We start from the raw sequence: 19,395 nt of genomic DNA, 5'->3' as shown, positions 1-19,395 counted from the left end.
CATTTAGCCCATTTCAATGACGGTGGATGGAATAAGGTTAGGATTGTTCCATTACGATTGCGTAATGATCCATTAGCATCAGTTTCAAGAGGCCGCCATGCTTTTGGCCCTGCTTGTAGCCCTGCGTTTGTCGTGACCCGGCGGCTGTGAGATTTGCCCACATGGACCGGTAAAGAGTGGCAACGAAATGCAACACGGCCATCTCCCCTCCGCACTCCCATCGTCAACGGCCCTTCTTCAACTTGGTTCATCTTCTTCTTCACACTATTCATCTCTCCCCCTTCTCTTTCCTTCTCAAAAGCGCGCAAGCACACGCACTGCGCACACAGGAACACCTCTCTTCCCTTGCTCTTTTCAACAATCACCACACCATGTCCAACTTCATCGCCGGCGGGGTGGAGTGCGGTCCCACGAGCGCCCTCAAGGATGTGTCATCACGTGTCGACCGCGACTACGGCCTCCAACGTGTACGTCCCGCTTCTGATCGCTCGAACCACTGCTAACCCACATAGGACCGCTATGCTGCTCAACATCAAGCTGGACCCAGCGCCGGCCCCAGTGCAGTAAGTTCGAAATGCATCGCACGCCATCGACCCCCACCCACCTAGCTCCGGTGTGGTCGGACGAGCGGACCACATGCTCACACCACAGTTCCGCACGCGCCCGGGTGCACCAGCAGGACCAGCTGCGCAAGCGCAGCCCTCTTTCGACCTCTCCCAACTTCGCTCGCACCTGCCTGCCCAGGCAGGGCCTGTGCATACAGGTCCAACCATGCAGATGCAACCAGCACAGGCACAGGCGCCTGCGCGCTGGGCAGAAGGCTTCGACTCCAAGGGCAAGTCACGCGCTGTGGACGGCCTATGGGGCAACGAGTTTGGGCGCCAACAGTCCGCGTCTCCGGCACAGCAGCAGCAACCGCAAGCGGCGCCCTGGCAGCGCGGCCCGGCGTTTGCCGAACCCCGGTACATGGGGAATATGGGGATGCCTATGATGCCTCAGATGCCGATGTACCAGCCGCAGCCAGTGTACCAGCAGCCGCCAACGCTCATGCATCCAGCGCCCCAGAAAGCCGTGCCCCTTCCACCCACGCAGGTGCCCCAGGAACCAGCTCAGCAGCAGGAACAGCCACGACAGGGCGAGCGGCCACATGATGAGCTTGCGCGCACAGCACAGGCCCTCGTTGACCAGCTCGACAAGGAGGAGCTCGGCCAGAATCAGAAGCTCGCTGAGAGCCAGTTCGTACGACTGCTCCGTGGGCTTGGCGACGGGTCGGTGGTGGTGCAGGAGGGCTCGAGCGCTGCCAAGGAGGGCACGGAGGTGGGCGAGGGTGCCAAGTTTGTCGACTCAAATGGCGGCGGCGACTGGGCGAGCGCATTCCTTGACAGTGGCTCGGCGCCACAGACGATGCAGCAAGCTGCAACGGCGACCGGCGAATTCCAGGTGCATTCTAGCGCGAGGGAGACTGCAAGGCCCTTCGCTGACTTCCAGACGGCTCTCACCATGAACGACGACGTGACGGGCCTGCGACGACGCAAGAGTGTGCACTTTGACGAACCCACTTTCGTGAGCGCTGTACCATCCACTCTGGAGGAGGCGCAAAACATGACAGCCACGGCCGTGCCTGGCGCCTCGACGTCATGGGAGGAGGACTTAACCGACGACTTTAACGACGAGGCGTTCATGCAGTACAACGGACGGATGCCGCAAATCGCTGAGCAGACGGGGCAAACGACGTCGGACCGCGAGGGCTGGGACGAACTCACCGCATCATGGTACGACCAGGACACGGCGCCGCAGCCGTACCTCTTCCACCAGGCCAACCCATACGCGATGGGCGCACCGATCGTGCGCGAGCTGTCTCCAACTACAATGGTGAGTGCGAGTCTACCCGCAGGTTGGCAACGTCGTCGCGGCCACCTCCGCACATCTCGGCGGTAGCGGCTATCGGCCACCCGCGTGGGCCGAACATTCCGAGATCCCTGACCGGCTCTTCCCCAAAACCTTGCTAACGCCCAGGGTGTGCTCGAGCTAGAGGCTGCCGTGCAGCAGGAACCACGCGATGCATCGGCGTGGCTCGCTCTCGGTCTGAAGCAGCAGGAGAACGAAAGAGAGGACGCGGCCATTCGCGCGCTGCACCGCGCCGTCGAGCTGCAGCCGGAAACGCGCGCTGCGTGGCTCGCGCTCGCGGTTTCGTACACCAACGAGGGCAAGGACGACCGTGCGCACGACGCGCTCGAGCACTGGCTCAACCTCACGCAACCAGGTGGTGCGACAGAGACGATGGGTGAGAGCCGCGACCAGCGCGCGACGCGCATCGTCAACCGCCTCATCGACATTGCGCGTCAGCGTCCCGACGACCTCGACGTCGATGTCCAGGTTGCCCTGGGTGTCCTGTTCAACGCGAGCGAGGACTACGCCAAGGCTGAGGACTGCTTCACGGCCGCACTGGAGGCCCGCCCAGATGACTGGGTGCTGCACAACCGCCTCGGTGCGACGCTGGCCAACTCGGGCCGCTCCCACGAAGCCATCAAGTTCTACCACCGCGCCCTGGGCCTCCACCCCAACTTTGTGCGGGCGCAATTCAACCTCGGCATCTCGTACATCAACCTCGCGCAGTACCGTCTCGCGGCGCAGTGCATCGTCGACGCGATTCGCCTGCAGCACTCAGACGTGACTGAGGGATACGGAGCCGACTCGACCGGCGACTACACCAAGGGCGTGACGTCTGAGGCGCTGTGGACCACGCTCCGCATGGCGTGCCTCCACCTCCAGAGACCCGACCTCGTCGCCCTTGCCAACCAACACGACCTGAGCGGCTTCCCGCTCGAGCTTTAGGCCTAGCTAATCTTGTATGTAGGAATGTATGTGGGTGGTTTTGGGTACAGGTTGATAGGTGGAGGAGGCGACGATGAGAGATGTGTGCAGAGCTGGTAAAGTGCGGCCGAAAGTGTGAGTGTAGGCGGTGCTTGGAGCCCTGTTCACGGGCGACATGAGCTACCTCGCCCTGATGTAGCGTCAGTGCTCACGATCTGAGGCCGTTGCAAGTCGAACAACAGGTAGATAGTACAGGCAGAGTGGTACTTGAACGCGGCGTCTGCCATAGGAATTGGGCTGACACTGGACTGAACACGAGTGGAGTGGGTGGAGGGGAGGGACGGCAAGGCGATGGTCTGTGCGACTCCCGCTCTAGCTAACGGTCTTGGGCTCTGGCGGCAAGTGTTTTGGCTTGAGAAATGGAATTGGACAATGATAGACAAGGAGATGAAAGATGACTACTCCTTGAGCGGTGCTGTGGTCCAAGCCGCAGTATGCGCTCTGCACACCAGCTGCAGATAGCACGACACTGGTACATTACAACATTACAACGGATCAAGTCTGTCCTCGAGTCCGCGGTGGCCTTCCTGGTTGTCACACCACGGTCTTTGGGTTAGCACGTCCCAACTTGAAACTCACGGAGGCGGCGCATGGCCAGAGTAGGACCGACATCGGGAGGAGAAGCTGTGCGCGTCTGGATGTCAGAACATGCCAGAACATGTCGGAACAGTCAACCCCAAACTCACGGTCATATCCCCGCACGCCAGAGCGATGTGCTTCCACAAGCCGGAGCATATCCGAGATCTTGGCCGTGGTGGTGAGGTGCCTTCGGGCGTATGCGAAGCCATCAAGTGCCATCTGGTGAAGCACCTCGGGTTGTGCCAGATACTTGTTAATCTCGGCTTCGATCCGCTCAATATCCCATGTTGGTTCCAAGCGGATAACCAGGCCCATCATTGCCTCCTCGTGCTCTGTCGGCAGATCCGACGCAATGACACACCCGCTAAGCAGCGCCTGGGCGTACTTGCGAATTAGCTTGCGTTCGAGGCTGGAATCAAAGACGCAGATCTGGGCGGTCCGCATTCCGCGGGCAAAGTCGTGCCTCAGCTCCCGATGCCTCTGATATGACGGATGACCGATCTCATACGTCTCGAGCGGGGTCTGCTTATATTCGTCTGCCGAGTTTATGTCATAGCCCGGGTGGGGATGACGTGAGATTGGTGAGGCGGGAAGCGAAGAGTCTTGCTCCAACCTCCGGAGGTGATTCGTAACCGTCGTTCGGACGGGATAGAACCCACCGTCAAAGCCGAAGATTACAGCTTGTGCAGTTCGCTCGGACCAGGGGAGAGGGTAGAAATCCCATTCGTTGGCGGTATCTGGCGAGTGGCCGAACAATCCCATTTCGAAGGAGGGGTAAACCTTGCGTACGTTGGCGAGGTTGAACAGTTCAGGCAACTCGAAACCGTACTTTGTAACGGTGATATTGTTGGCCTGGGGATACCATTCCTTGAGGCATCGGTGTTCGTGACAATCCCCAAGCTGCTGAACAAGCAGTGCGCCGCAGTCTAGCGCGTCGACGTGCGGCATATCATTCGCCTTGTAGATATCCCTGGTATCAGCCGATTTCATTTGTCAAGGCACGCACGAGATCGTCCACACAATGTCATACCGCACCGCGTCATTACACTCGTCGACGCGCTCAATCCACTCGGGGGTATTCCACGGCTCAAAGTCGGACTCCTCGTTCGACACGTCGGTAGCTTGCGGTTGGGGGTGTGCAGACTTCCTGAACCAGTCGTTGCGCTCGGACGCCCATCGCTCCCGGGCCGCGGCTTGGCGTGCCCTTGCCGCAGCAGCCGTATGCTCTGTCCGACTTGCCTCGAGCTGTGCAATGCGGTTGGCACGTCGCTTAACGTTGACGCTGAGAGGTACGTCCCAGTCGTATCCGGCCCATCCTGGTCCCCATACATCGACAATAACATTTGGGTGGCGTAGTGCCGCTGGGGTATCAGTGCACCATTCAATTAATTGATGGCCCTGAGTTCAGGGCCTTTATCAACCCACCGTCAACAATTTCGTATGTGTGAGTATTCATTCGTTGAAGATAGTCGTCGTAGGCCGTTAGGAAGAGAACGCGCCGCTTCCCGTCCAGCGGGGATGGGACGTGGTCGAACGGGCTAGGTCCCACCTCGTCCGCATTCCCCCACCACGCAGGCCACTCTTCTTGCTCATCACCGACCACCCTCCTTTCCAGCTCGAGGTTCTGGCGACTGGCGATGCGGTTTCGCCACGCAGCCAGATCAACACGACCTTGTGGGTCGGGATACGCTGCGTTCTCGCGTGCTGCCAACTCGGCGGCCCAGCTGGCAAGTGCGACGCGCTGGGAATGCCGCTCTTCCATAATCAGGAAGGCTAGGATTGGAAGCGCGATGACGAGGGCGATGAGGACACCGCGTCTCCGTAGTCGGGAGAGGGCTGGAGAACGACTTCTCCGCCGGTTCGAGGAGGATGTGGAGGGGCGGTGGGTGGCCATGGAGGTCATGGGGGTCATGGAGGTCCTGGTGGTTATGGAGCGGGAGAGGGCCGAGGGAAGGATGAGGGTGTCGTCGTCGATGGTGGGTGGAGTCTTGAGCGAGAACCAGCTCGAGTCGTACATGATAAGTTTGTGTACAAGATGAACATTGAGTGAAATGAGTGAGTGTCAAGTGAGGGCTCTGATTGAGAGTGGTCCGAGTGCCCCAGTGCTGCGGGGCAGATTGGCCTTTCAACTTGACAATCAGACTTGCTAACTGTCAGCTACTAGATACCTGAATCTGAATCCCAACTGCGGCGAATGCACCGGGCGAGCCGTAGCTCCTCAGGGTGAGAGGGTGAGGACATTAGGACATTGGGTCGTTGGGATATCATCAAAACCTGCCCGGTGTAATAAATCCCTGACTGCTTGACAGGCACCGCTGGACGCCACGAGCGCGTCGACACAAAAACCACGCGCGCTCTGGTGGTACGGGATTCACGGATGCAGGCTTCCGACCGGCTGGGACAGGGATTAGTTGGACCAAGGGCAAGCGGCAGTGCATCTCGCAGTAGCAAGAGCAGAGGTCCTATTCAGACTGCAGTGTGCAGGCTGCGCACACTGTGAAGGCGTCCAGGGAGGACTTGGTACTGAGTACGAACGGAAGGACGTTGAATCAACAAGATGCAAGATGAAACGCGACGAAAATATTGAAAATGGAACTTGTGAATTCTTGGCAGGGAACGCTATAAACCGCAGTCAACGGGTCCAGGGTTATGGCCCTGCCCGCTGACCGTGCAGACTACAGTCCGAAAGAGAGCGCGCGCGTAACAGTGTAACAGTGTACCGTCGAGCGGACTCCGCTGAGCCCTGCATTCCGCAGCAACCTCGGCGGGCCCTGTCTGATCTTCCTGGTATCCTTGAGACTCGTAGACTCGGGTTGCTCACTCAGGAACGCCATCGTCCCTCGTCCCTCGGCGGCGTCCTCTCACTTGATCACTTACTCTTCCGAGGTACAAGTCATCCTCTGGCAGCTCCAGTTTAGCGCTTGGCGTCCCCGAAGCAGATTGGTCGGGGTATCCAGCTATTCTGAACGCCGTCAAGGATCGAGGGCCCAAGTTTCAAGGAACCGCGGAGAAATACAGGGCAGAACTCGGGTCTCCAATTTCAATGTCCATTGACAGATTCCATCATTCACTTGTTCCCGTTCTACCTGGTCTGACATCTAATGCCGACGTGAGCGCTTCCGGTGCTCTTCATCATCATCATTGGGCTGGACGTAGATTGTCAGGTCGGCACGGCAGAACCAGCACGACCAATGGACCATGTCGGCACAGAGTTCGGGGTAGCAGGGTCCTGGTGTGAGCTTTCACAGGTTGCGGGGTTTTGTTGGGGCTGCGAGGTGTGAGGTTTTGGGAGAGGTGTGAAGGTTGAGAGGGTTGCAGGCAAGGCGTCGAGGTTGAGAGGGTGAGGTGAAAGTGTGGAGAGGACCGCGACACATATATCGATGTATAGACAGATCATCCATCGAGTTGCAAGCGTAACGGCCAGGAGGACTGCGCAACCGATGGTTCAGAGAGAGGTCAAGAAGACAAGCACCGACTCACCACCAGCATTCTCGCCCTTCTGTCCGCCGTTGCAGATACGTTCGATCGGCATGGTGTTGGTTGCGTTTGAGAGGCTGGGTGGGAGTGTGGGAGGGGGGTATATGTATTGGCTGGGGTGGAGCAGTCCGGCAGGGAGGCCCGAGGAGAGGGGACACCTCGCTTAGGTGGGTGCGCGACGAGCTGGGGTTTGGCAGCAGCGAGCACTTTCGGTCCTGCTCCGACGTGCTTTCGGGGGAGCGGGAGATCACACGAGCACATGAGCACATGTCGCACAGGTCTACCGGCGCCGCCCGGTGCGTTACGCCGCCACCGCCACCCGACCATTGTACACTTACCTGGCTCAACTCTGCGAGCCTTTGTCCGTTCACGTCTTCCCAAGCCACCGAGCGACGTGAGAGCGCGCCGCTCAAGGGGCTTTGGAATATCAGATGGCCAGACTGCTGTCAGTTGTCAATACCACTGAGCCCTCGTCAGTGTCAGTACCACAGAGCCCTCGTCAGTGTCAGACGCTCGCCACTACGTCGATGCATTCTATGAAGTATGAACAGTACAGGAATACTGGTGGACGTTGTTGTTGAATGAGAATGATGAATGAGTGGATTGTACGCCGCTCCTCTTCCGGCCCGCTCGACGCTCCTACGCTCTCCTCCGACGCTACCGACATAACACACGCCTCCTTCGCCTCCGCATACCTCCTCCGCAACCTCCTCCTCAGCACGAAGCCGTCGGCAAACACCGACACCGACACCAACACCGACATCTCCACACCAAATACCGCGCCGTTGCGCGCCACGCACTCCCCGCTCCTCCACCGCCTCTTCCCAGCCACCCAGATGGGTGGGCCAGGCCACCGAGACCCGAAGTTGGCTTAGTTGCGCCATGCTATCGGGTCTCAAGCCGAGCCTAGCCTCCTGCGTCCTTGTCCGGTGGCTTGTCCTCCTCGCACTTGGGCAGCGCGCGGCCGCAGCTGCAGCGACCCTCGCACACGTCGTCGTCATCGTCCTCCTCATCCTCCTCATCGTCGTAGTCGTCATCGTCATCGTCGCCGCCGGGGCGATAAGGGCGCGTGCCTGTTGCCACCTCTCTCGCGCGCGCCTTAAGCTTCTCGCGCCTCTTGAGTTCGGCACGGCGCTGCCGCACCGCCTGCTTCCGCAGTGCCTCGGGCCCGTAGAACAGCGAGTACTGGCACGACCAACAGATGTACTCGTCTTCGCCAGGGCGCTGGTCCTTGCCACCTGGTCGCGCCGCTAGTACGCGCATCGAGGGGGGAAACAGGAGGGATGCGTGGCCAGGCCACGGTTCGTAGGGGTTCGTTGTCGGGATCGGACGCGAGGGGCGGTCTGGTGTGAGCTGGCGCACCCGAGTCGAGGTTGTCAATCTTCCACGTGTGCCCGTGCACGGTCAAGGACAACGCGCATTTTGAGCGCTCACGGTGTCCAAGCAGGGAGAACATCAAGAAGGTGGAGAACGACACGGGAGATTGACACTGCAGCATGGCACTCACACTTGTCCACATGGTGCGGGTTGCCCTCGTTGGCCAACGTCGTGCGCTTCTTCTTCTTCTTCTTGGTATTCTTCTTCGGCGATAGGGGAGGCTTCTGAGCTGGTGATTCGGTAGCCGGAGGAGTGGGTGGCGGGCTCACGGGCTCAGACGCTGAGGGGATCTTGTTGCAGGCAAGGACCAGGGCACGCAGCTGCTCGGCAAGCCGCAGTAATGCCACACGCTCGCGAGCGCGGTTACGTGCACGCGTCGACGCTTCGTGTCAGCGGGTGAGGCAGAGCGAGCGATGGTCCATTGCGATATCCTGCCGTCTGCGAGACCCAGTGAGAGAACACGCCACGCAGCGCGGATCTCTCTTCCCACATCCCAGACACTCTGGTACAGCCTAGTACCACTCACCCTCGCAACTGATGTCGAGCTCAAAACTGCCTTCCGGAATCCAACCTCCACGGTGGACCGGGACGCGGTCCGTGCGCTGACGTTTGCGTCGCGCAAAGCCAGTGCGCCATCGTTCAAGGGAGCGACGAGGAACGGGGCGCGCGGCATCGTCACCCTCGCGCCAGCTGGGGGCGTCGGGCGGCCACACAACCACGTCTTCAAGTGCGGGAAGCAGGCGTTCGAACGCCGCAACGTCGGGCAGGCCGGATCTGCTTGCCGTAGGAGTCGCAGTCACAGGCGACGCCGTGCCGCTCTTGGTCGGTGACGTGTTGCCCGATGTGTCCTTCTTGCCCTTTGACCCAGATTTGGACGAGATGTTGGCGTCCTTCTTGTCAGTCGACGTGGCCGACGTCGGCGTCAGAGGGCGCGGGTTGGCGGCGTCATAGGCGGCTTGGGCAGCGCAATAGAGCGCGACGAGCACGCCCTTGCGCTTATGGAAAAGCGCACGACGCTGGGCTGCCAGCGTTGCGCCGCTCGACCGAGGAAGGCGCCGCACAGGGACGCGTGGTGTGCCCTCGTTGTCCTCGCGCGCAGAACGGGGCGGGTTCCGGTCGAGCCCGTCCCGGCCAGAGTCGACGTCAGCCTCACTGCCGGGTACGACCGGGACAGGGCCCTTGCGCTTCTTGGTCCCCGGCGTCAGATCGTCGAGCTCGGCTGCGTCGTCGGTAAGACCATCTGGATCGTCCGACTCGTCGCCGTAGTCGTATTCGGTCGAGACAGTTGGAGGAGCTGGAGGGTTGGGCCCATGAGCCCAGCCGTTCGACCTCGGTAGGCCTGCAAGAGGCAGGACGCCGCCCGCACCATGAGGGCTCATGGTTGGTGGGCGGCGGTCTAGGAGAAAAGGGGTGGCAAACGGAGGGTTTGACCAGGGTGAGAACGGGGTTGGAAAGAGCAGATGGCAGGATACAATGGAGGGGAGGGAAGTTAGGTATCAGTGATGAAGAGTAGAGATGATAGAACGAGATGGGTGATGGAGAAGAAGGAAGAGGGAAGGAAGGAGGAGGAGCGAGATGTCGATGTGTCAACGATGCGTTGGACGGTCAGCCTAGGGATGGGCTTTGGTAAAGGGGTTGAGAGAGGGACAAAGCCCCTTCAAACTCCTCCCCTCCACCTCTCCACCTCTCCACCTCTCCACCTCTCCACCTCTCCACCTCTCCACCTCTCCACCTCTCCACCTCTCCACCTCTCCACCTCTCCACCTCTCCACCTCTCCACCTCTCCACCTCTCCACCTCTCCACCTCTCCACCTCTCCACCTCTCCACCTCTCCACCTCTTTCAAGTATAACTATTACTTATCAATCCTCACTCCCGCATCACTCTCACATCTCATGACGCTCAATCTGTATGCTTGCTTCTTCTCAAAGTCCCAAGGAGCTTGAGACTCATGCCATCGCCTCACTCCAGGCCATGCCGCCCATGCCGCACTCTGTGTGCTTCTCCGCTCCTTTCTCTCACTCACCAGCGCGCAATGCGAGATACCCAGTCTCCCCTCAACGGCGGTAATGGCCACACCTCCTTGTCCATCCCAAAAAGGTCTCCTCCCGAAACTCAATATATCTGGACAAGTTTGACCAAAATCATCTCACAACTCTGCTGTGTGTCAAGACTGTTATTCCTTCTAATGCTATATCCGACAACAACCATCTCGCGGTGCTCTACCACAGCTTAGAGCTTAGCCTTGCTCGACATGGAGGCCATGTCGGCGATGACCTTCTCAGCGTCGGCAACCATCCGGTCACAAAGATCCTTGCAGGTCGGAATGTCGTCAATCAGACCCATGGAGATACCGGCCCTGTCCGTCAGCACATCACTTCCGCTAACACATGTAGCCGGCAAGGGCATAGCTTCCCGCATCCACAGCCCCCTGCACGATACTCACGACCAGATGCCGTACTCGGGGTCACCGTTCTCGTAGACGAGCTTGCCACGCGCGCCAGCGACCAGCTCGCGAAGCTCCTCGAACTTGGCACCCTCGGGTCGCTTCTCGAGGCGCACGACCTCGCTCGACACCTTGTTCTTAAACACACGCGCAGTGTTCTTGAGGGTGCTAGCATGTCAGCTGTGCTTACGACAACAGATGTAGTTGCAGAAGCTCACCGGAACATGTGGACAGTGTCGCGCTCGCTCGAGGCCACAATCTGCTCCTTGATGTTCTGGTGGATTGGAGCCTCAACAGTGCACATGAAGCGAGTGCCCATGTTGCAGCCCTGGGCACCGAGAGCGAGGGATGCGGCAAGACCACGTCCGTCGGCGATACCTCCAGACGAGATGAAGGGGATCTTGAGTTCCTTGGCGGCACGCGCAAGGAGAACAAGGCCACCAATGTCCTCTTCACCGGGGTGGCCGGCACACTCGAAGCCGTCGATCGAGAGAAGGTCGACGCCCATCTTCTGGGCCGAAAGGGCGTGGCGGACGGCAACACACTTGTGGATCACGTAGCGCCTGGGGATAGACGACTGGCCGGGCGCCTGGTAGGTCTTGATGAGCTTGATGATGGGTCCGGCTGCTGTTAGGCGGATAGCGGTGGTTGCACTCACGGTTGTTGCCGGCGGTCTCGAAGATGTCAACGCCCTCGTCCATGGCGGCACGGACGAAGCCGGCGTAGTCGGGAGGGGTGATTGAGGGAAGGAGAGTGATGTTCACACCCTGTGGTCAGCTACGTCAGTTCCAGATCGCTCTACTCACAAACTTGCCGGGGCAAGGGCCGTCACCGATGATCTGGCGCGTCTCACGGATGGCCTCACGGAGAGCATCAGGGCTTGGCTGGGTGAGGGCGGTAAGAATACCGACACCACCAGCCTTGGCGACGGCCGCAGCGAGAGCCGGCACTGGAATTAGTCTGTGTCCGAGAGACTGGTGCGGTCACTCACATCCGACCCACTGCATACCACCCTGCACGATGGGGTGCTACAGAGTTAGCGGACAGCCGCAACTAGGGAATGAGCAGTGAGCTGTGCCTATTGATTTTGGCAGGCCAGCCCACAGCTTGCCCACACACCTTGATGCCAAGCATGCGGGTAAGCTCGGTGTTGAGGACCATTGTTGTGGTGTTGGTGAAGGGAAGGGTGAGCTGGAGAGAGGGAAGACGAGTCTCGGTATGAGCGCGTGTGGGGAAGAAGAGCTTAAAACAGGTGAGGAGTGATGATGAGAGTCGGAGATGTTGTGGGGATTTGGGGGATGTTGACAAAGCGCGGTGACAGAATGGCCGGTAAGATGTGCAACAGAGGGAGAGCGAGGTCAGCGGTGGCCGATGATCGATGAGCTCGGTGAACTCGTGTATCCGTGATTCCAGTGTGCCTTTGAACTGTCCTGCCAATTTGCCCAGCTTGTCATCAATCATCCGGCTAAAGCAGTTACCAGAGTACAGAGGAAGGTCCTAATCCTATCTTCAACGTAACAACCGGTATTAACTGGGTCTTAACATTCGATTAATATTCGGTCATCTCCGCTGGCTCGGCATCTCGGCTTCAAAGTTAGGCTTGTTAACTAGAAATCAGCTGGATGAACCCATAAAGAGCCTAACTTCCACGATTATGTCACGTGGTATAAGGTTTAGGCCTGCTAGATTTCTGCGCAACATGAAGGCATCAAGACAAGCACCAACATCAATTGGCCACCTAACTCACCTCCATCAACCCACCACCCGCCATGTCTGCCCTCCTGGCTGGATACGCCTCATCCGATGATGAGGACGCACCAGGACCCTCGACCTTGAAGACTACCGTCAGCGCCGTCGACGATGTGGACGATAATGACGACGAGCTCGAGGCTCAGACGCGCGAGGATGCCTTTGGACTCTCTTCCGTGAGGCAACTCAAGGCATCAAAGGTTGCGACCAAGCTCGACGTTACCTCGGCACCAGATGTTCTGGCAGAGGACCCCAATGCTGTCTCAAACGCCGTGATCGCGCGCCCAACGGACCAGGTCGTCAACGTAAACCTCCGGTACGAGGACATGACCAAGCCCGTCCAAGGGCCAGAAGACCCGTTCAATCAGTCCAAGAACAAGGGCATGAACTCGGTTGCTGGTAAAGCTTTCAGCACATGGATGCGCGCTAACTCGCAGGCCATGTCGAGGAGCAGGTGATGGACACGTACGAGTTTGAGCGCCAGAAGCGGACATTCGACGTCCACGGCTACGCGTACGACCCCTCCGTCGCGGGCAACGGCGCGTTGATCGGGTCGGCGGAGACGGCAGCGACGAATGGGTTCAACTTGATTGACACGCTGAGGCCATCAAAGGCACAGCGTAAGGCGGTCAAGAGGAAACGCGCGGGCAAGGGCGACGCGAGCGTCGTCGACGGCGTTGACGCTTACATGGGCCCGTGGGCTGGGTACGACGAGCCCAAGGACGAGGTCGCGATGGCCGAGGAAGAAGAGGAGGAGGATGAGGAATGGCGTATCGAGAAGAAGCGCCGCGAGGATGCCAAGGCCACTGCGCAGGAGAAGATGAAGCAGTCGACCGAGGAGAAGTCGACGTTCCACGGTAAAGAGCTGTACGACTACGCTGGACGGTCGTACCTGCACATCCCGACCGACGTCGACGTCAAGCTCAACCCAACAGAAGGGACGCCACCACCCAACGCATATGTGCCAGACGGCAACTGTATCCATACCTGGACGGGCCACACCAAGGGCGTATCGGCCATCCGCCTCTTCCCCCGCAGTGGCCACCTCCTGCTCTCGGGGAGTATGGACACGAAGATCAAGCTCTGGGACGTTTACCACGAGGGTAACTGCTTGCGAACGTTTATGGGCCACTCGCAGGCTGTCAAGGACGTGGCGTTCGATCGCAAGGGCGAGCGCTTCCTGTCATCCTCGTACGACCGCTCTGTCAAGTTGTGGGACACGGAGACCGGCAAGGTCATCTCGCGCTTCTCGACGGGCAAACTCGCCAACGTCGTCAAGTTCCACCCAGAAGCTGACAGGCAAAACATCTTCCTCGCCGGCATGCAGGACAAGAAGATTCTGCAATGGGATATCCGCTCGCACGAGATTGTGCAGACGTACGACCAGCACCTTGGGCCTGTCAACACGATCACGTTTGTTGACAACAACCGCCGCTTCATGACGACGTCGGACGACAAGACAATCCGCGGGTGGGACTTTGACATTCCTGTTGTCATCAAGTACATCGCCGAGCCGTACATGCACTCGATGCCGTCGGTGGCCAAGCACCCAGGGAGTGAGTCGTGTCCAACGCCAGTGCTGATAACCAGACAAGTGGGTGGCCGCGCAGTCGCTCGACAACCAGATCCTCGTCTACTCTGCGGACGGGGCGTTCCGGCAAAACAAGAAGAAGCGTTTTGCCGGACACACGATCGCGGGGTACGCATGCGCGATCAACTTCTCGCCGGATGGCAAGTACATCTCGTCGGGTACGGGCGGCGGCGACCTGGTGTTCTGGGACTGGAAGACGGGCCGCATCGAGAAGCGGCTGCGTGCGCACAAGCAGGTCGTGATTGACCACTGCTGGCTGCCAAACGAGCATGTGAGTAGGCTGGGCATTGAATTGACAATTGGATGCTGACGTACCAGTCCAAGGTGATCACGGCTTCGTGGGACGGGTTGATCAAGTTGTGGGCATGAGTAGCCGAGATGAGACACATGTAGCGAGACGCATGTAGCGAGGCAAGTGCGGTACGTACTGACGTGAGTCGCGTGACCTCTGTCCATGTGGGCGCGTGGCCACTGGCCGGTGGGGTTTGTTTCGGCCTCTATGGGTTGTGCAGAACAAGTTGAGCAGAACTGTTAAGCTTCACACTTTTGGGCACTAAAATCGCGGAATGCCGGATACGGCATAGCGCTCCACGCGGTCAAGGTGGGCTCCAGTAGGCCATTGCGTGCGGCTGAATGCGGTCCGAAACAAGAAACACCGATTAGGCGGAACAGTTGTGCCTGACTTCTTCTCCTGCGTCTCGCCCCCACACTGGGTGGCGTCATCCTCGCACCGCTGACAAGGTTGTGTACATCGTCAGACAAGACAGAAGAGTACTTGAAGGGGGCCAAGACAATGAACAGACTCTCCCACCCCCACCCACCATGCGCCGAACTTCAATTCTCGCCCTCGCCGCGCTTGGCCTCGTCTCCGCCTCTGAGGACGTACGCCACGCCCAAGTCCTAATCATCGGCGGCGGCATCACCGGTATCTCACTCTCCCGTGCCCTCCAAGCCCAAAACATCACCGACTTTGTACTTATCGAGGCCCGCGATCAACTCGGCGGACGGGCATACACGGAGACTCTACACTCGTCCACTGGTGATGTGGTAGTGGAGAAAGGATGTAATTGGATCCAGGGCCCAGGCAAAGAACCCATTCTTGAGATGGCGAACAAGTGGGGCCTCAAGACGACTCCGACGAATTACTCGGATTCGGTGTGGTTTGAGGGAATGGGGATTGAGGCGGATGGCCAGAGAGGCAGGTTTTTGAATGAGGACGAAGAGGCCGAATTCATGAGTGGATACGATAACTTTCTTGAGAATGCGCCGGGGTATTCTGGTAAGCAGATGAGACGAGACTTCGCTGATCCCAGACTGGCGCACGAACCAGTCACTCGTGGATATCTCGGTACGCGTCGCCACGTCGATCATGGACTGGATCCCCGTCAACCCCCTCCAGTGGGCGTACGAATACTGGAACATTGACTTTACGTTTGCCCAAACGCCCGAGGAGAGCAGCTTTGCCAACGCGTTCTCCCAGGAGGCTGGCATCGAGAATGAGCGCGACGACTTTGTCATTGACCCTAGGTATGCCCGGATTTGGACAAGACTGATGCCAGGGGATACAAGTACATTTTTGTACAGGAGGCGCGTGAGATTTTCGGGCAAGATCTCGACGACGAGCGATTACGTCTGGAGACGACGGTGCGGACCATCGACTACTCGGCTATTGTAAACAGAGACGGGAGCAACACCAAGCGGGAGGGTGCACCTGAGATTGTCGTACACACCGACAAGGGGGTGTTTGCTGCACCGCACGTCGTATCCACCTTGAGCGTTGGCGTGCTCCAGCACCAGGACGTGCAGTGGGTTCCCCGCCTGCCCGACTGGAAGAAGGAGGCCATATTTACGTTTGCCATGGCGACGTACCAGAAAGTCAGTTTTTGCTTTAGTTGTGCTTGAATTAACGCCAGATCTTCATCTTGTTCGACAAGCAGTTCTGGGGTGATTCAGAGGTAAGACTCTCCCAACGTCCCTGCTAATCAATAAGTTTATCATGTACGCCGACCCCGACAAGCGCGGCCGCTACGCCGTGTGGCAAAACATCAATGCGGCCGGCTACTTGCCGCAAAACACGACCAACAACGTCCTGATGGTAACGGCGACTGGCGACTTTGGGCGTCGCAACGAGTATCTCTCCGATGCCGAGATCACTGAAGAAGTCATGGGCGTCCTGAGGGAGATGTACGACGATGTGCCCGAGCCAAAAGATATCGTCGTGCCGCGCTGGACGATTGATCCCCTCTTCCGCGGATCGTATTCGAACTGGCCCCTCGGCGCTCTGGACCAACACCACGCCAACCTCGGCCAACCGATTGGTGGGGGACACAGTTGGCTCCATTTCTCGGGAGAGGCGACGTCGGCGGAGGCATTCGGATACGTCCAGGGTGCTTGGGAGCAGGGCATTTTGTCTGCCGAGGCAATCACGGCTTGTCTGGGGGGAACGTGTCCCGACGCGACGGTGTATGAGGCCGTTACGACTTGCGAGCAGACCGAGACGACCATCAAGAGACGGGGTGTGAAGAGCGGACGGGGACGGGGGCGTGGTGGGTCGCCTCGTCGCCACGCCGTGATGCAAACCAAGTCGTAGTTTGTTGGACTGGGTGGATGAGAATGGACACTCGTGGTTACAGTAGTCATAATATCCCAACATTCCTCATGCAGGGATTCTGTATTCTGTTCCATGACCCGAGGTCGATCACATTTCACGTTGTATGCAAGCTGGAAAACGTGAGATAACGCGTCATGCGGTAATGTGAGATTATTACACTGGTCCTGCCCACGGCCCGACAACCCGAGAAAAACGCCACCATTCCCGAAAGACATTCCCATCCATGCACTCAGGACGCATGCACATCGCACAGTGAAGGCCGCGCGATGGCATACGGACCAACGCAGGGCCGCCTTGCAGTGGCGTTCATCAACGGGCACGCGTCCCGGAACTTTGATCGAGGACAGAGATGATTTGACAGGCGGCGCGGAGCTGTAAAGGGTTTACCAAAGGTTCCTGTCCCGACTTGCAACAATCACCCCTTCCTCTCTCATGTAAACTAGTACTAGTCTTGGTGGTCTTGAGTCTCACATCTTGGAGTGCAATACTAAAACGGCCAGACACTGGCCATCCGGCCACCCCGCGCCCCGTCGACGCCATCTACGCCATCCACCTCCTCCCGCTACTCTTCTCATCCTCCATCCCGAGTACTACCACTCCACACCTCGGCTCTCGATCGACTGCGCGCCCATATAGGCGTCGCCCCTCTTCTTCAATATCCCCATACCCATACCCACGCCATGCCACTCAAACTCACCCTCTCGGACATTGCGCGCGCCATCGCCCTCCCCGTCACCCATTCTCGGCGAGACGTAAGCCCTTCCAAACCCCGCTGACCTGACGCAGACACACAAAGTCTCTCATGATGAACTAGACGAGGTACGCGTCCGGCAACTCCTCCATACCCGCCGAGCCACAAGTTATCCCCCCTACGTCCTCTCGGTTCTCTCGGCATATATCCGCTGGCAAGGCGTGACGAGACGTGGCCGCCCAGCTCTCGAAGCTACTCTACATAAGCTCGAGGGCGAGTTTCCGGAATTCGCCGCAGAGTTTCGCGCCGTGAACAAGACATTTGGATTACTTTGCAATCCAAGTAAAACCACACGGTCCTCTTGTCCGTGTACATACCACGCTGCGGCTGCGGCTGCCGTCGACGCCCGGGAGGCTAGCACAGCCCCGCCACCACCGTATTTACCCGCCGAGGCTAATGTCGGGTTGTCGCGCCTCCTCGCACATCGTCTCGCATCCGAGGCCGGCGTCAACTCGTCTCTCTATGCGGCGGGGAGAGATGCAGAGGACGCACTCAGCGCACTCGGCGTCCCGATGGCAAACGATATGGATACTGCCCAAGTGTGTCCTTGGCCAGGGCGAGAGCGAGAGTCACAAGGACAAGGGCAAGGGCCACCATCACCGTTCCTCGTTTAGGCTCCGCCTAGGACTAATTCAATACAACAGGTATAATCATGCATGGACAATGGACTATTCATGGACAATGGACTATTCTTCAACACGTGGACTGGAAGCCGAAACACCAGCCGCGAGCCGCCACTGACGCACCTGGCGTTGTCCGCCACTGACTCATACTACACTCCCAACAAACAGCGAGATGCGCAACGGCCCTCCATTGCCGTGTCCCTTCGAGTCGTCAAAACTGATGAAGCAGTACCCATCCCCCTCATGTGGCGCAGGCCTGGACACCCAATGCCGCATCCCACATCACGGGGTCTTATCGCTCAGCCACCCAGCCCAGCGCTGGCATTGCATGCAGGCAGCCATCGTTCGCACGCCATCGCTCATCGCTCATCGATCTCATGACCATGACCTCCGGTTGCCATCATCACTATTCCCGCACCGCCTGCGCTGCGACTCCCGAATCGAGTCCCTTCGATTTCCCCACACGCACTGACGTCGGGGGATGCTGCGCGGATCCGGGGAATATTACCATGATACATGATACCGTCGCAGGGTGGCGTACGCCACCCTGCGACGCTAAATGTGGCGTATAAATCAAGTGATGGGAACAGTCGCTGCCCATCATCTGTCTACTTGTCCACACTTTTCTCACACTCTATCTTGCTGTACCCCACCTCTTGTCCACACAATGATCCGCGACGCAGACGGACACCCCATCGCGCTCCCACTGGCTAAACTCGTACGTCTCCCATCCAACTAGCCTGACATCAGCCATCAGTGCCGTTGGCGGCGGATATATCCGACCTCCAACGGTACTTGAGGCGGGCACCTGATCCTCTGTGAGCGCTGTCTCACTTGTATCCCCCCTCTGACATCAGCACTGCCCAAGCTCTTCTCCGCCGATATGTCGACGACAATATCACCGCCAACACCCGGCGGTCCTCGCTCAGCGCAGCCCTAGACACGGCCGTTCGAGAGGTCCCAAAATGGGCACACCAAGTCTCAGTCACGAGGCAGATATATAACCTCCCGCCATATGACATTGAGCGCCGAACACGCGCCAATGTGAGGAAAACGTATCCCGAGTGCACGTGTGTCAAGTGTACCGCCAAGCCAGTGACACCTCACTCCAGCCGTCGAAAAAGGGCGGGCGCGACCGAGATCGAGACCGCGATCGAGACCGAGACCGAGAGCCAGAGCCAGAGCGCAAGATCCATCGCAAGATCCATCTCTGGAGGATCGAGCCACTCAGAGGGAAGCGCGTATACCCACATCGCCTTCTTTGACGTCGAGGACCCGCCGCCGCCGTACTCTTCCACCGCCTAGTCTTGCTACACAC

General features: G+C 58.8%; 7 protein-coding genes across 7 annotated transcripts; 4 read left to right on the top strand and 3 right to left on the bottom strand.

The window, feature by feature from the left end:
• Nucleotides 1-371: 371 nt before the first annotated feature.
• On the top strand, nt 372-2,835 carry CcaverHIS019_0311890 (uncharacterized protein; the record flags this gene model as incomplete). Its single annotated transcript, XM_060599718.1, has 5 exons — nt 372-467; nt 513-563; nt 652-1,440; nt 1,489-1,872; nt 2,017-2,835. The coding sequence occupies 5 exons, from the start codon at nt 372-374 to the stop codon at nt 2,833-2,835; spliced, it is 2,139 nt and encodes a 712-aa protein (XP_060456384.1).
• Nucleotides 2,836-3,359: 524 nt separating this feature from the next.
• On the bottom strand, nt 3,360-5,470 carry CcaverHIS019_0311880 (uncharacterized protein; the record flags this gene model as incomplete). The annotated part of the gene is made up of 5 exons (XM_060599717.1): nt 3,360-3,420; nt 3,454-3,508; nt 3,561-4,423; nt 4,460-4,814; nt 4,879-5,470. 5 exons carry the CDS (start codon nt 5,468-5,470, stop codon nt 3,360-3,362), a joined length of 1,926 nt encoding a protein of 641 aa, XP_060456383.1.
• Nucleotides 5,471-7,836: 2,366 nt separating this feature from the next.
• On the bottom strand, nt 7,837-9,686 carry CcaverHIS019_0311870 (uncharacterized protein; the record flags this gene model as incomplete). The annotated part of the gene is made up of 3 exons (XM_060599716.1): nt 7,837-8,273; nt 8,438-8,689; nt 8,834-9,686. The coding sequence occupies 3 exons, from the start codon at nt 9,684-9,686 to the stop codon at nt 7,837-7,839; spliced, it is 1,542 nt and encodes a 513-aa protein (XP_060456382.1).
• An 852-nt stretch (nt 9,687-10,538) lies between these two features.
• CcaverHIS019_0311860 (uncharacterized protein) lies at nt 10,539-11,913 on the bottom strand (the record flags this gene model as incomplete). The annotated part of the gene is made up of 7 exons (XM_060599715.1): nt 10,539-10,665; nt 10,753-10,920; nt 10,971-11,376; nt 11,411-11,519; nt 11,559-11,701; nt 11,744-11,780; nt 11,872-11,913. 7 exons carry the CDS (start codon nt 11,911-11,913, stop codon nt 10,539-10,541), a joined length of 1,032 nt encoding a protein of 343 aa, XP_060456381.1.
• A 608-nt stretch (nt 11,914-12,521) lies between these two features.
• CcaverHIS019_0311850 (uncharacterized protein) lies at nt 12,522-14,461 on the top strand (the record flags this gene model as incomplete). The annotated part of the gene is made up of 4 exons (XM_060599714.1): nt 12,522-12,900; nt 12,939-14,057; nt 14,092-14,363; nt 14,411-14,461. The coding sequence occupies 4 exons, from the start codon at nt 12,522-12,524 to the stop codon at nt 14,459-14,461; spliced, it is 1,821 nt and encodes a 606-aa protein (XP_060456380.1).
• Nucleotides 14,462-14,914: 453 nt separating this feature from the next.
• On the top strand, nt 14,915-16,682 carry CcaverHIS019_0311840 (uncharacterized protein; the record flags this gene model as incomplete). The annotated part of the gene is made up of 5 exons (XM_060599713.1): nt 14,915-15,371; nt 15,406-15,619; nt 15,652-15,967; nt 16,006-16,047; nt 16,083-16,682. 5 exons carry the CDS (start codon nt 14,915-14,917, stop codon nt 16,680-16,682), a joined length of 1,629 nt encoding a protein of 542 aa, XP_060456379.1.
• A 2,062-nt stretch (nt 16,683-18,744) lies between these two features.
• CcaverHIS019_0311830 (uncharacterized protein) lies at nt 18,745-19,382 on the top strand (the record flags this gene model as incomplete). Its single annotated transcript, XM_060599712.1, has 3 exons — nt 18,745-18,795; nt 18,828-18,895; nt 18,935-19,382. 3 exons carry the CDS (start codon nt 18,745-18,747, stop codon nt 19,380-19,382), a joined length of 567 nt encoding a protein of 188 aa, XP_060456378.1.
• Nucleotides 19,383-19,395: the final 13 nt, after the last annotated feature.

Source organism: Cutaneotrichosporon cavernicola (genome assembly GCF_030864355.1).
Source record: "Cutaneotrichosporon cavernicola HIS019 DNA, chromosome: 3".
Taxonomy (NCBI): Eukaryota; Fungi; Basidiomycota; class Tremellomycetes; order Trichosporonales; family Trichosporonaceae; genus Cutaneotrichosporon; species Cutaneotrichosporon cavernicola.
This window is presented reverse-complemented; position numbering and strand designations above follow the sequence as displayed.